This window comes from Peromyscus leucopus, chromosome 5 (assembly GCF_004664715.2).
Source record: "Peromyscus leucopus breed LL Stock chromosome 5, UCI_PerLeu_2.1, whole genome shotgun sequence".
In the NCBI taxonomy this organism is placed as follows: domain Eukaryota; kingdom Metazoa; phylum Chordata; class Mammalia; order Rodentia; family Cricetidae; genus Peromyscus; species Peromyscus leucopus.
The window spans coordinates 87,369,483-87,386,051 of NC_051067.1; the positions used below are offsets into that span (position 1 = coordinate 87,369,483).

The following is a 16,569-nucleotide window of genomic DNA, read 5'->3' on the forward strand; positions in this document are numbered from 1 at the left end:
GCCTTGCACAGCTTAGGACTGCTTTCAGTATTTTCTTTATCCACAGAGCCATGTATGTACATCTCTACCACACGCACACCCACTGTAGGAATAGTGTGCACACACATGTTAACTTGACAAGTATCTACCCATGCCCCCATGATCCCTGTTTAAAGCCAGATGTAGAGTATGGTAGCATGTGCCTATAGTCCCAACACTTAGGAGGTTCAGGCAGGAGGACCGTTGTGAGTTTGAGGCCAGCCGGGACTATACAGTAAGACCATCTCAATAAGAACTGTGGGCGTGCGAGTGAGATGGCTCAGCAGGCAAAGCCACGTGCTGCCAAGCCTGATGACCTGAACCCAACCCCTAGGACCCACAAGGTGAAAGAAAACACCCACTCCCACAAGGTGACCTCTGATCTCCACACACACCCATGACACGGTCATAGGTTTCACACATGTGCCTGGGCAAATTTTCAATGCTGTGTGTGATGATGATGGAAAACACTGAACTATTGTGGTCTGATAACTCAATCAGTTTAAAATGTATCTGCAGCTCTGTGGAGTGTTCTTGAAACTAGAAGAAAGAAATGCTAAGAGAGTCTCACAGCCTGACCTCTGAGGGTTCAGAACAAAGGTTTAAAACCCTGGGGATTGATACTTGGTGGCTAGCACTTGTGTGGTACTGACAAATATACATGTTGGGCTTTGGTCCTGAGACCACAGCACTGCCCTGAAATTTTCTCACTGTTAGGGTGGAGAGGAAGAGACTGAGAGAGAATATGTTTGCCTATAAATTAAAACAAACAAACAAAATTTAACACACCAGAAAACAAAGTCCACTAAAATTTCTAAGGGTTAAAAACAATGTAGTATTTTCAGATGTGAAACAAGCTGAATGGATCTCTGACATGTTTAGTCTTCAAATACACAATGTTGAGAATAAATCAAATAAAAGGAAATCAACAAAGGCATCTGTGGTGGTTTGAATAGGAATGGCCCCCATGGATTCTGAATGCTTGGCCTATAGGGAGTGGCACTATTAGGAGGTGTGACCTGGTTGGAGGATGTGTGGCCTTGTTGGAGGAAGTGTGTCACTGTGGAGACCGGCTTTGAGGTCTTACATATTCAAGCTAGGTCTAGTGTCACAGTCTTCTGCTGCTGCCTTGGGATCAAGGAGAACTCTCAGCTCCTTCTCCAGCACCACGTCTGCCTATACGCCACCATGATGATAATGGACTAAACCTTTGAAACTGTAAGCCAGCCCATAATTAAATGTTTTCCTTTATAAGAGTTGTCATGGTCTGTAGCAGGCTTTCTTGTGGGCCACCACCAGCTCCCAAATCATGACACGGAGACTTATTATTAGTTATGAGTGCTCGGCCTTATCTTATGCTTCTCCCACTATGCTCAGCCTTGTCTTAGGCTTGTCCCACTAGCTCTCATAACTTATTTTAACCTGTTTCTCTTCACCCTGTTTTGCCTCGGGGCTTTTTACCTTTCTTTCATTCTGTATGTCCTACTCTGTGTCTGTCTGTCTGGTGGCTGCCTGGCTGTCTGTCCCTGGGCATCTCCCTTTCTTTCTTCCTCATTCTCTCCTCCTGCCAGCCATGCTTATCCCTCTCCTGCCTATTTATTGGCTTTTAAGCTTTTTATTAGACCAATCAGGTATCTTAGGAAGGCAAGGTGAAACAGCAACACATCTTTACCTGATTAAAGGAATGCAGCATAAACAAATGTAACACATCTTTACATAGTTAAAGCAATATTCCACAGCAACAATTTGCATTGTCTTCTAGCCCTCACATTCATGCCTACATATGTATACACACCCTCACACACATGAAAATTCACATACATATGCATATGCACACATGAAAGAATAGTCTTTGAACCACACAGACTGAAACCATGATTCTAAAGATGCCTATCAACTCCCACATTGTCTATCTCATGTGGAAGGGAAAATCAAGCTGACTTTTTTTGTCTACTGTAGCAAAAAGCAGGAGCAGAATCATTAGCAATGTTGAATTACTCTCTGGGTCTTACAGCTACTGACTGAAAGAATGTTGAATCACGAAGCCAGCACAGTGCCCTTTACATGGTGCCGGAACAGAGCACAGGACGTGAGAATGAGAGCTCTACATGGCCAGCTTTGAGTGGGAATGAGAACACTGCCCCTCCTCACCTCCTAAATACGATGGTTGACAAGGTGATGCCAGTGGACCTGTCAGTTCTGAAGCCAAATGGTTCATGAGATTCCGGGTGGGCAAAGAAGTGTCAGACTGAACACTGGGCAGCCAATCCAAGGCTCTGTTCAGGGTTGTGAGAGGTGGGGTGTCCATCAAACAATGCAGCTGACACTGATCCAGGACTCGTCGTTATTACCACTTTATCAGTAAGTTACACTCATCCACAGGCCCAGAAAGCTCCTCTTGCCTGGTTTTCCATGTCTCAAATCTAAGGCAAATTGTACACCTGGGATTCACAGTTCAGAGTCCCGTTGATCTACAGAGTGGTCCATGTCAAAGACATAAATGGCAGATATGGATGCTCAATGCTCTCAGTTCAGTTCACTCTCATGGATAACTTACAACATCATGTAGGACAAGGCTTTGCTATCTTATGGCTTCCAAGGAAGTGAATCCAATTTTCTCTTGAAGTTTTGCTTACAAAAATGTGTAAAATACACATACTCTTAAAAGCCTGGGACATATTTTTCCTACCAATTACCAACTTTGCAGTTTAACATTAAAATCATAAGCAGAAAGGTCAGCATATTGAAGAAATGCTTGTGTGGTAGGAGCTTCTGTTTTAAATATTAGTAAGTTGGGTTTCAAACACAAGTTGGAACAAAGTGAAAATAGTTAAGAAAAGTAATTAATGAGTGGATGGGGCTTTGTAATGGCTGTCACTTCCTTGGAGTCTTCTGTGAGGAAATTCTGGGCTTTCTCTATGGGTAATCAATACACATAAAAGATGAAGCCATCCTGGGTTTACTACAATGAGGTCACGAGTTCTGACAGGCACTATTTAAAAGAAAAATGAAGGTGCATCTTTTTGGGGGTATAAATTATGCCGCCAGCAATTATAGCCGGCTGTTCGTTCACCTTGGTTCAGGAGGTAAATAGTGAACAACTAAGCTTTGTGGAACCAGGTTCCACCCCACGTTGAGTGTTCATGAAGAGCTGCTCTGTGGAACGGCCATGGCCCAGAAGCCAACTGAAGAGCACTGATGTCAGACAATGAGCAGGAAAGGGTACGACTGACACACAGAAGAGTCAGAGGCACAAGGCAGTGCTCACGTCACTGAAACCTGACCTAGGAGCCTGCAGGCCGCCGTGAGATCTAAGCCCTGAGCACTCCTGACTCCACGGGATCCCTAAAGCATCCAGGACCCAAGAAACGAACTGCTGCAGGTGAGTGAGGAGGCTGGGTTCCACTAAAGTCAAGGGTCACAATGGCTCTCCGTGATCTTTACTGTCTTCCGTGTGTGTGCGCGTGCTCAAGTGTGTGCACATATTCATGTATAAGGAAGTGCGTGTGTGCATGCCTGTGAAAGCCAGGGGACAAACCCAAGTGTTGTTACTTGGGGACTGTTCACCAGGGCCTCTCACTTGTCTTCAGCAGCCAAAAAGGAAGTGACCCTCAGAGGTCTGCCTGCCTGTCCGTCCCCAAGTGCTGTCATTACAAGTGTGCACATCACAGCAGATTTCTTATGGGGATTCTGGGGTGAATTTCGGGTCCTAAGAAGCATTTTACCTGTCAAGCTATCTCCTCAGCCCTGTCTTTTGTTTCGAAGTGTACCCTTCAGGCTTCGGTGTCAGATTTAACATTATTCTAGACTGTTTTCCAACCTTACCAAGCAGAGACCAGCACAACCCACAAGACACTCCCCCTGGCTTCCTGTTGAAGTGTTGGTATGTGTTGGTGTGAAGCTCTGGGTTCAATCCCCAGTACCCAATAGATAAGAAACAAACAATCCAATAGAGGAGCAATCCTACAATGCACCATGAACCTATCCTTCAGAACTGCCAAGGCCATTCCAAGCAAGGCTTCCTGGGAAACTTCCACAGCTGAAAGAAACCTAAGAGGCTACGACAAGATAATATGGTTTACTGGTAGGATCTCAGAACAGAAAACAAAACAAAACAAAACAAAACTCTGGGAAGATTTAGGGAATTCTGAGCAAGCTGTGGCCTTTTATTAGTCTGTCAATACCAGTTCACTGACTGTAGGAAGATGTTAATAATAGTGGGACTGTGAGTGGGAGGTGTATGGAGTAGAAGGTCTTTGAGCTACCTGTTCAATTTTCCTATAAACTTAAATGTGTTTCAAAAAAAGAGTCTATTAATGAAAAAAAAAAATTAAAAGGGACAAAACAAGGTAATAAAACCAAACAGTAAACTGGCACTCCGGCTTTTTTTACTTGCCACAAGTGAACAGTGACTGTAAATGTCTTGGCCATTCTGTGAGCATCAACAATAGCAGGGTTGCTTGCTACTGTTCTAAGCACAGCACATCATAGACACTATCATGAAGAGATAAAAAAAATCACACTCACAGGAGCTACTGGGCTGATACATGAAGGATCACCGGGTAAGCACTGCTAAGTACCCGCCATGTTCCTCTCTTTCCCAGCTTCCCTTGCAGCTAGTGAGGCCCATTTGAGAAGTTCCAGCCGGAGTGTGAGTAGATGTGATGTGTACACTTGTGGCTGAGGAAGTGAAACTCAGCTGGGCTGCACTTTTTACTCCTTCCTTGTGGGCTGGCCCTCAAACCGTGTGTTCCTTCTACAGAGCGTCACTCTAGATCGAGGCTGCATGATCCCAGCAAGACTTCAGAGTGAGAAATTTGACCATGGTAAGCCACCACCACTTTGGTCCTGAAGTGACCAAGGTTCACTACCCCAAACCCACAAGATTGCATTCAGCAATCACATTCCTTTCAAAGCTGCTACTTGGAAGCTTTTTTTTTTTTTTTTCTGTAAACATGTGCATCATGGAATCCTGGGACTTACCACAGGCGATGGTCCAATAGACTAGGGAGTCTGGAGTCTGGTACAGGATTCGGTAAGGTGCGACGCGGGCGCTGGAGTCCAATACTACATCCAGGGTACCCACCAGGAGGCCTGAAGATGGAGAAGTGGGAAACAGGTCAGGATTTCCATGCCAGAACCCCAAATCACCAGTGTGAGCTTGGCCCTCCAGCTGGATCTCCTGAGGGCCACTCTTCCCATTGCAGGACACCTTGACAACACTTTTGTCATACAGGATGCTGGCCCCATGTTACTTGTTTCAAAAATCTCCAGGAGGAGCTGAAGCTGACAAATGGAAGGCTTTATAACCACATGAAGCTCGTGTCCTAGCACAGTCCCTGGCATATGGTGCTTTTCACGGGTGCTGTTAATAATAGGAAAGGCCATAAATACTCACACTCTGGAGTCTTTCCTCTCACCATCTTTATGCCTGGTACATGCTATGCCCCGCCCCCTCGGGCTTTGAAAGACACCTCTGACTGAGTAACTGGACAAAGCCACAGGAACCAGGTATAATTATCTAACTGACTTGTGTGTCAGGATGCTCTGCCTGTATTTTAATCTGCCAAACTTTTCTTTTGTCTTGAAAAAACTCAGCTCAAACTACTAACTTTCTACTATGTAGACAAATCCTGAGGGTGCAAGAGTCCCCAGGGCACCTGCAGAGGAAGACAGAAAGTCACTGTTTCAGAGTGGGCAGGTGTGAGCAGAGTCTCCTATGTAGTAGTTCTTGGCCATCTGTGACATCCTCACTACAGCTAGAGGTCATGGGAGCCTGCTCAGAACTCTGAATGATCATTAATAAGGCTGAGGGCCAGGTCATACATTCCTGGTAGCACAAGGCTAACTTTTGGGGTGTATATCCTCAATGAGCCTCAGTGTAGATGGGATCGTCTTTTTTGGCCACCAGTTCACAAAAGATGACATGGAGACTATTAATTATGAAAGGTTGGCCTTAGCTTAGGCTTGTTTTTAACTAGCTCTTATAACTTAAATTAACTCATGGCTTTTAATCTACATTCTTTTATGTGGCTCGGTTACCTTTACCATGTATTTCCCATCTTGCTTCCTCCCTGGCTGTCTAGTGACTCCACCTTTCTTCTTCCCACAGCTCTCTCTGTCCAGAAGTCCTGCCTATTCCTCCTGCCTAGCTATCAGCTGTTTAGCTTTTTATTAAACCAATCACAGTGATATATCTTTATACAGTAAAGGTCCAAGCTTAGGGGCGCCCCCGGTAAGCCTCCCTGAAGTTCTGTTGAGGCAGAGCTTATGTGTTCAGCAGAAAACATCACTAGGCTCTCATGATGTGACACTTTCCCACAATGTCTTGGGTTTGTTTCTGACCAGAAGCACCTTGGCACACACGATACTCCACAGACCACCTCCACTTGGCTCTGCCAGCCTGCACACTAGAAAGAGCTATGGACTCATCAGCTTGTGCTGCAAAGCTCAGTGCCTGCCGGGTCTGCATGGGTTCCAGCCACATTGACGGAGCTGGGCAGGCCACTTAGCTTTATATGGCTCTGGTTTCCTCAGTTGTAAACTGCTGTAGCACTGTCTTCCTGAACTAGAATTATTAATCAAGAAGCCTAAGTAATGTGGACCACAGGGAAGTCCTATGCCTGTCCTTGGTCACTGTCCAAGGGTAAAGCATCTACTTAGACTCCTTGCAAACCACACTGATCATCAGCTGACCCAAACAGATCAGAGAACAACAACAGTAAAAAAAAAACCAATGTTTTCTAAAGTGGAAATTCATTTTCTCTGAACTAGATAAAATGTGATAAAACTCTTTAAAAAATGAAATTAAAATTCATGCACCCTGCTGAGGTTGGGTTAGGTTTCTACACAACACCACTGACGAATGCATTTTTGTTCACTTTATTGTGACCCAGATTTTCTGAAGATCTAATTATTTCCATTACCCACACATGGGAAAGTGTAGCAACAGGAGAGGCAGAAAGTAAGGCTGGCTGAAAAGAGTGGTGTTCCTCCAGCGCCAACCAGAATCACGTACACGGCCAGGAGACGCCCACTGGGAGTCTGGATGGATGGTTAACAACTGTGTGTTGCTAACACAACTTTCTTCTTAGGTCCAAAGAAGATATAATGCCCGGCCTCCTGCAACTCGAGAGTGTCTGTTCTCAGGGATGTAGACCAGGTGAAGTTAGGGAGCTGGAGGCAAGGGTCAGCATTGTGTCTGATGCCTACTGAGTGCCTAATGCCTACTGAGTGTCTAATGCCTACTGAGCATCTCTATCGACAGACACCCTCCCGCGGGCAGGCCAAGAGCAGTGCGCGCTGGCAGCCCGAGTCTGGAGTGCTTCACTCCTCACTTCCCAGATCCTGCCTCCCTGACTCAGTTTCTCCATCCTTGTTGGGTCCCTAAAATTTTGTATTCTGTAAAACAAAAAGAAAACTTCTGAGCCGGGCGGTGGTGGCGCATGCCTTTAATCCCAGCACTTGGGAGACAGAGCCAGGCAGATCGCTGTGAGTTCGAGGCCAGCCTGGGCTACCAAGTGAGCTCTAGGAAAGGCGCAAAACTACGCAGAGAAACCCTGTCTCGAAAAACCAAAAGAAAAAAAGAAAGAAAACTTCTGGAAAAGCTCAACTCAATCCACATATCTCAGTCACTTCAATGGCACCAACTAAAATCATCTCGAATGTCACAAGTTTAATTAGAGTGCCAGGTGTCAATCAGAGACACAGAAAATGCAACTGCTTAAAGTAGAACCCCAGAGTGGTAGACTAGAACTTCCAGCTCACATACTCTCAGTCTGTAGAACCCAGAGCAGGGGTTCTAGACTGGAACTTCCAGCTCATCTACTCTCAGTCTGTAGAACCCAGGATGGGGTTCTAGACTAGAACCTCCAGCTCACATACTCTCAGTCTGTAGAACCCAGAGTGGGGTTCTAGACTAGAACTTCCAGCTCACATACTCTCAGTCTGTAGAACCCAGAGTGGGGTTCTAGACTAAAACTTCCAGCTCATATACTCTCAGTCTGTAGAACCTCAGAGCCAGGGTTCTAGACTAGAACTGCCAGCTCATATACTCTCAGTCTGCCTGCACACCAGCACCACCAACTTCCACCATGAATTAGAAAAAAAAAAAACTAATAAATAGATAACATAAAAATACATGGATACAAATTCGTATCACAGGGTCCATGTTGAAATAGTTTATAAAAGCAGTATAATATCGGGATATCCTATTACATTAGAAATTTAAATCCTTTTTTTTTGTATGAAAATTCAAAGGAGTAGATATTCGAACAGAATATTATGGTGATATTTTATTTGTACTAAAATGTGATTTGTATGTTAATAAATAAAGTTGCCCGGGGGTCAGTGCTATTAGCAATCTATAGCAGAAACTGGGCGGTGGTGGTGCATGCCTTTAATCCCAGCACTTGGTAGGCAGAGCTAGGTAGATCTCTGTGTGTTCAAGGATACAGCCAGCATTGGAGACACACGCCTTTAATCTCAATACCAACCACAGAAGACTTGGAAGTCTGTACAGACAGGCAGTGACTAGGAGGTCATGTGGTTTACAACCAATGAGAAGGCAGAACAGAAACACTATAAAAAGACAGACATACAGGAAGTAGCTCTTTTTCGGAGAGATAGGACCACCGCGACAGTGAAGGGTAAGGTTTTTAGCTCTTAGCTATTGCTCTGACCTCTTGGCAACTTTATTTATTAACATACAAATCACATTTTAGTACAAATAAAATATCACCATAGAATATTGCAAACTGAGCTATGCTGTTGGCCACTCAAGTCAATAAATCCATACTTTCAGTATTAACCAGATTCCCAGGCATTTTTATACTTTGGTCACAGGGACCAGATTTTAAAAAATCATATTTATTATGTGTATGTGTCTGTGTGTGCATTAGAGTGCAGATGTCTACAGGTCAGAAGAAAGTGTCAGCTTTCCTGGAGCTGGAGTTACAGGAGGTTGTGAGCCACATGATGTGGGTGCTGGGACCTGAACTCAGGTCCTCTGTAAGAGTAGTGTGTGATGGTAACCACTGAGCCATCTCTCCAGAACCAACACGGACCAGGTTTTCATCCTATTTGGAACATTGCTGTCCACTTTTGACTCACCATCTTGAATTATAGACCCCTAATTATTTAATGATCCCTCTTTCTAACTTGACTCTCAGTCCTGTTCCCACAGCACTGACTGCATTTATTTGAAATATCTCTACATCTTGCCTTGCATCTCTCTTGCCCTCCTCACGGGGAGTTCCTTGACAGCCAGGAAAAACTGATTTTGCAGCGACCACAGGTTTTGCACTTTGATTGGAAGCCAGTAAATCCTCAGCATGTGTTTGATAGAGAAATAAGCTATGTATTTTTTAAGTCTAGATAAATTATTCTAGTGCTGTCTAAGCCTGATTGATACAAGTCAAGGCTCCTGTATCTACCCTCTGTTCATTTAGAATGTTAAAAGATGATCTGATCTGAGCAGAGGAGTGACAGAGGCAGGAGTGGGAAAGAGGAAGAGAAGGATGGAGGAACCGATAGCGAGGGAAACGAAGCAACAATCGGGTTTTCTTAGAAGCCTTCTCGCCAAGCTCTGGAGTAGCTGTCACAACACTGCTCCGTCATCATCTCCCACACAAAGCAGTGTTGGAACAGCTGCCCTAGCCAGCTATTTCTGGTGTTAAACAATCTTTGATCGCCTGAGATAAGGAAACCAAATTATGGCCCTCAAAATAACTATTGTCTGATCTTCCTTCTACTTCGGCTCAGGAACATCTTACCAAGCAGAACGTCTATTTTCAAGGAGACTCAGAAAACTCTGGGAAAGTGATGTGCCGAAGCTTTCCCCTTGGTTGAGGTGACAGGGGAGGGGGGTGTAGTACACGGTCACCCTCTGCATCTGGAACACTGGTCTACATCTGGAACACATAGTGCATTGTGGTGGTATTGTGTTCACCAAAATATTGTGTACTCTAATAAATTTATCTTGGGTCAGAGAACAGACAGCCACTAGGATACAAAGGCTAGAAAATGGTGGCACTCACACCTTTAATCTTAGCATTCCAGAGATAGAAATCCCTGTGAGTTCAAGGCCACATTGGAAATAGCCAAGCATGGTGACACACGCCTTTAATCCCAGAAAGCCAGCCTTTAATCCCAGGGAGTGGTGGTAGAAAGCAAAAAGATATATAAGGCGTGAGGACCAGAAACTAGAGGCATTTTGGCTGGTTAAGCATGTGGCTGGTTAAGCTTCAGGCTTTTGAGCAGTAATTCAGCTGAGACCCATTCTGGATGAGGACTCAGAGGCCTCCAGTCTGAGGAAACAGGACCAGCTGAGGAATTGGCAAGAACTTTGAAGATTCCTGCTACAGTGCATGGTCTATAGTGTGGGGAACGGCAGGGATGTATCAGGAGGGTGTGCGGATCATAGGAAGGTGCTCACGACATCCATCCATGTATTTGTGAATGGCCTCAGGTGACCTCACACAAAGCTGGAAAGGATCTGATGCCCTCCCCCCCCCCATGCTCCCCCCGTCTCTTTCTTCTGAGATGAGCCTGTGACAATTGGAAGGGAAGTGGTCTCAGTCTTGGCTCATGTCCTGGCCATGTATTTCCTTCATGTGCCTACTTCCAAGCACAGAAAGTAAAATAGCGCCCACCCTAAAGGGTGGCTGAAGGTGTGACAGACTATTGTTTAATGAAATATGAAGAGTCGTAGGAAAGTATTAAGAACTTGGAAACTACATGGACCATTCCAGGTGCTTTTGACATTCTTTCTCATCTGCTTTGGGTTTGTGTCTTCAAAGGAAGGCGATGGAGCACACACAAGGTGCTTTTCTGGGCCTATATCCCCAGCTCTTTCTCCAGACCCTTATATAACTTGGATTGACCCATGTGTGTGTACATGTGTTAACACAGATGTGCTTTGTAATTTACATCCATGATTAAAAAAAAAGTAGATACCCTGGGGCTGGGGATGCTGCTCAGCTGATAAGTGTGCCCTCATGGATTCACTCCTCACAACGGCAGAAACCAGGATGGTGTCACACGTCTGAATCCCAGGCCTCAGGAGGTGGAGGTAAGAGGATGGGAAGTTCATCCTTGGATATGTGGTGAGTTCAAGGCTAAAGAACCAACAACAGGGAAGGTAGGCAACGCTAACAATTTACTTGGTACAAAAATTTGTAAATCTGCTAATAATGTTGACTAATTTACTTTATACACGCAATATTTCACTACATAACCGTGCTGTTACATTCATTTTCCTAGTAAAGGGCATTTGATTTTACTCCTCCCTTTTTTGTTTTTTACAATAATACCCATGCAATTATACTTTGGATAATAAATCCTTAGGCACATGAGCACATTTCTTTAGAATGGATTTGCTGGGTACTAGAGTCAGTGCAACCCAGAACCTTAGTAGACAGTACAGAACTACTCTTAAAGCTGCTCTGCAGTCTATCCAAGAACCTGATAGTGTCTGTTTCCCCATGAAACTTCCAACATTTAGTTCTACAAGACATCCAGAGGGTAAAAAATGGCATCTTCACGCTGTGTGTTTCAATTTGTATTTCTCTGGTTATTCAGCAGCCAAGTCGGCTGGCCTGTTCCTTCAGTGTGTAATCTGCATTCCTCCTGTGCTGACATTGCGGAAGTGATCAGGGGTACCAGACTTTTTCTTTTGGGCCACAGCTCCCAAATCATGACATGGAGACTTCTTAGCTATGAACACTCAGCCTTAGCTTAGGCTCGTTTCTTGCCAGCTTTTATAACTTAACCTGTTTCTCTTTATCTATGTTTTGCCTCATGGCCTTTCTTTCATTCTGTATGTCTGACTTTCCTGCTGTCTCCATGGCTGGCTGGCAGCTGCCTGGCTTCTGGTCCCGGGTGTGCTTCGCTCTTTCTCCTTTGTTCTCTTTGTTCTTCTTCTCTCTCAAGCCTAGATTTCACTTCCTACTTATTCTCTCTGCCCACCAGCCCCATCTATCCCTCTCCTGCTGAGCTATTGGCCATTCAGCTCTTTATTAGACCAATCAGGTGCCTTAGGCAGGCAAGGTAAACAAATGCAAAAATCTTTACATAATTAACCAAATGCAGCAGAAACGAATGTAACACATCTTTACATAGTTAAAATAATATTCTGCAACATGCAGGCTTCCTTCTTCGTGTATCTTGCATGTAAATACAACATTTTGGATTGGTGTATACAGCCCCAAGAATCACTCCATGTCTGTCTTCTTATCTGGGGTAGTGGAAGGTTTCTGGAGGTCACCAGCTTGTACCTTATTCTGGCTGTTGCTCCCTAGATGTAAATGAACACCCCCAGAACATCTTAGCACTTATGCTGGCAACATGATATGGCACAGGAAGTAATTAAGCAAAGACAGGAAGCCTGCTCCTGACAGATATCCCACGTGGTCAGTTTTCCATTCCTTTCAGCAAGGTTCCCATGCTTGCGATTGTTTTTATGTCTTCAAGGTGGTGCCCAGTTTGTCATGTGATCTGAAATGTCCTTTCTTTGATTTGTTGCCTCCTTCCTGGTCTATTTCTCTACCTCCCACTATCTACAAGGTTACCCAGCTTATGGGTACTACTTTATTCCAGTACTCTTCCTAGGTCAACACCCAGTGACCCACCCCCAAGTCTCCTGGCAACTGATTAATCCCTTTTCTGGGCTCTGCCAACTACCTTTCACTTTACACTACTACAGGAATTAGCACATTGTTTGCCAATTAAAAAAACACTTTAAATATTGTTTTCTTCTGAGATGCCGTGAGTTCTTTTGAAATTCCCAAATCATGTTCAGAACATGACACTGGCTAATAGGTTGGTGTCCAAAACTAAAGAAGAACTATCAAGCTTTCTCATGGGCATTAGCAGGAGCCAAGAGCTGCTTCCAAACTTCCTCATCCTCATACCAGTTCTTAGCAGAATGGGCTTTAACAAGTCTGCCTTAAATAATTAAAAACCAAAGATCACACAGTCAAAGGAGACTGGGACATAGGAAGGCCAGAAACTCCTTTGGCCTTCAAAGAGGGGGTATTCAAACATCTGAAGAAATCAATTTCTCTAATGTCAGCATTAATTGGAGATTTATCAAAAGCAGAGAATCTCAGGGAGAAGACGAGCCTTCCTTGTCTGATTTGGCAGTTTAGCCTGGTGGCGAGAGCAGTTGGTGCCAAAATAAAACAGCAGCAGAAGCCTTCAGACTTCAACTAGCTTGCTGACAGGCTTGCCCTCAACACACAGACACTGTATGTTGCACGGCTTCCTGGCCTCGGGTGCCATCGGGGCAACGGTGAAGTGTTCAGCTGCCAGGACACTGCGCTTGCCAGGTGAGGGTCGACAGCCCTGACTATGCTTGCACGTGGGGTTGTGGAGTCACCATGAATGACAGGGAGGCGCTGTAGGTCAAAGTGACCAGCAACAGTGTACACCACATAAAAGGGGCGCAGGCAATGGCTGTCCTCTGTGTAGAGGTGATAAGACAGACTCAGAGGAGGTCTTGTTGTGGGGTGGCTGAGGCAAGAAATGGGGGCACTCTGTTTTTCTCTGCTTCATAACCTACAAGCATCATTAGTTCTTCTCAAGTTTGGGTATTACTCACCACAAAGGAAAGAATGAAAAGATTATGGGAAAGTGTGAAGCCAGCCTCAAAACTAGGGTTCTACCTTCAGTACAGGAAAGTCTGAGCAGTTTTATTGCCCTAGATACCATGTATAGTCCCACTCCTCCAAGATCTCCTGAGAAAAGCAACATGCCAGTGTACAGGAACCCTCTACAGCTCTTCTCACTTCAACAGCTGCTTCCCATGACATCACCCTAGCTGTGGCTCTAACATGATGGTCTTAAGGGAAAGAGGTGGTTGTACCACACACGCACACAGGGACCAATCTGCTCTTGGTGGAGAGAAGTACTCCAAAGTTTAGTGGCATTATAAACACCTTACTGACTCTGTTAGGTATACCAGTGCTCTCCAAACTGGTTGTGGCTACGAATCAGTGTGTGTGTGTGTGTGTGTGTGTGTGTGTGTGTGTGTGTGCGTGTGTGTGTGTGTGTGTGTGAGTGTGTGTGTGTGTGTGTGATTTTTAGTTTCTGTGGTGGTCTAAATGAAAATGGCCCCATAGGCTTGTATGTTTGAATACCTGGTCCCCGGTTGGCTGAACTCTTTGGGCAGGATTCGGAGGTGTGGCCTTGTTGGAGGAGGTGTGTCACTGGGGGCAGGCTTAGAGGTTTCAAAAGCCCACGCCATTCCCCGCCATTCCCAGCTAGCTCTCTCGACCTTGTGCTTGTATCTCAGGATATGAGAGCCACTGCTCCAGCACCCTGCCTGCCCGCCTGCTGCCATGTTCCTTGTTATGACAACGGTCGCTCACAGACTCACTTACTGAAATGGAAGTTCCCGGTCACCTCTCTCTTCTACAGGTTGTCTTGGTCATGGTGTTTTGTCACAGCAATAGAAAAGTAACTAAGGCAGTTTCCAATCTACTGTAGACTTTTACAAAATGCAACAGTAAAAAAAGGACATAAAAGCAAGCAACCATGCTTTATTGTCAAATTCAACAGATAAATTGCTCTAAATTTCTAGATGTTTAATCTCAAGTGTCTATTCACAACTGGGGGCAAGATAGTAAGACACAGTTCAAAGACCTGTCTTTTGAATAGCACTAGCCTAGCCAAGTGTGGTGGTGCATGCCTGCATCCTGCACACAGAAGGACCCTGCAAGAGGATCCTCAGCTTGAGGTAAGCCTGGACTACATAGTGGGATACTGTCTCAAAAGTAGTCATAATAATAGGCAGACAGGTGGCACCAAATGAAGGAAAGAAGGTTGTAGGGCAGTCCTTTTCTCAGGAGTCTGCTTAATAGAATCACACGTATAGTTTTTAGAAATTGCCTTCAGTTCTGTAACAGCTTTCAGTTTGAGAAAATATCTTCTCACAATGCAAATGAAAATAAGAGCCAAAACAATCTCTCAGATGAAGGCAAGAACACATGAATGGAGGAGAAAGGAGGCTTTTTTTTCCACTGGGCATTGATTCCCACGGGGCACGTTTTTCAGAGAGGTGAGAACCTGATCTAGTGTATCAGGTGGTCCCCAGGGTCCCTTACCTCATCTTGCAAAGAGGGAAGCAGACGTAAAGAGGCAGAAGACAGAGCCAGAGCAGGTGGAGTACCTGCTCCGCCAGGCTGCGTCTCAGCGTCTGTGACCCTTGTGCTTCTGGAAGCACACAGCAAACGAACTTGCAGGAGAGAAGGCAGAAGGTCTGTTCCCTGCCTCCAAAGAGAAAGCACTTCTGACTAAACAAACAGAGCAGGAGGCTGCTCTCTGAGAGGGTTTTATCTGCAGAGCCTTTGGGAGACAGCCAATTAGTGTGTGCTGCTCTAGGCTCCCAGGAACAAGACCTGAAGGCCAAGTCTTCCAAGAGCTGTTCCAGTTTGCCCAGAAGGGCGTCCTTTTAAAGTCACACATGCCTCACTCTCTTGCATAAAGGGAGAGCAGCTGGAATGACTTTTTGCCTTCCCTCTGGGGCAGTGGCTTAGAGATACCACTGAAATACATATCAGTGCAAACCCACTCAGGACTAGTGAGGCCTGCCCAGCCTTCATCCTGAATGCAGCTGAGGATAGCTATGGGAGTGGCCCAACATAAAACCATAAGCTTACTTACGATATTACTAGAGTTTCCCTTCTCTCTTGTTGTAACATACCGTATTCTTCACGAACTTCATAGATGACAATGTTGTCCCATTGTCAAATGGTTGGATGTGCCTGACTGCTGTATCATTTGCAGGGCCCAGCACACAAACCACAGTGTGGGTGCTGCAGCCAGAGAGACGGCTCAGTCAATAAGGTATTTGGTGCTAGCAAGAGGCCCCTTGCTAGACCTGAAGCGCCTGTGTGAAAAGCCAGCCAGTGCCTATAATGTCAGAGCTGGGGAAGCAGAGATGGAAAGATCCAGAGGGCTTGCTGGCCAGACAGTCTAGCCAAACCAGCTAGTTCCAGTAAGAGACCTTGTGTTGTAGAATATTATTTTAAGATGTGTTACATTTGTTTATGTTCTGGAACATTTGTTTAATGATGCAAAGACATGTTGCATTCTTTTATGTTGCACTTGTTTAACTCTGTGAAGCTGTGTTACTTTGCCTGTCTAAAACACCTGATGGTCTAATAAAGAGCTGAACGGCCAATAGCAAGGCAGGAGAAAGGATAGACAGGGCTGGCAGGCAGAGAGAATAAGTAGAAGGAGAAATCTGGGAGGAAAAAGAAGAAAGAACAAGAGAGCAGGAGAGGAGGATGGTAGGGGCCAACCACCCAGTCACCCAGCCACCCAGCCACCCAGCCGCAGAGCCAGCCATGGAGTAAGAGTGAAAGTAAGATTACAGAAGTAAGAAACAGGAAAAGGCCCAGAGACAAAAGGTAGATGGGATAATTTAAGGTTAATAAAAGCTGGCAAGAAATAAGCCAAGCTAAGGCCGAGTATTTATAATTAAGAATAAGCCTCCGTGTCATGATTTGGGAGTTGGGTAGCAGCCCCCCAAGAGCAAAAACAACCAAC

General features: G+C 45.1%; 1 protein-coding gene across 2 annotated transcripts in view; it reads right to left on the reverse strand.

The window, feature by feature from the left end:
- The window catches only part of Tbc1d9 (TBC1 domain family member 9), a 105,757-nt gene that overhangs the window by 50,979 nt on the left and 38,209 nt on the right, over positions 1-16,569 (reverse strand). The window contains exons 1-2 of one of the 2 annotated variants that reach the window (XM_028881788.2): positions 10,975-11,205; positions 5,002-5,112 (exon numbers count right to left, since the gene is read on the reverse strand). In XM_028881788.2, the coding sequence (XP_028737621.1) occupies positions 5,002-5,112; positions 10,975-11,110 (247 nt within the window). In that variant the 5' untranslated portion in view covers positions 11,111-11,205. Of the gene's footprint in view, positions 1-5,001; positions 5,113-10,974; positions 11,206-16,569 lie in introns of those variants that run through there. The other variant, XM_028881789.2, reaches the window with a different exon arrangement.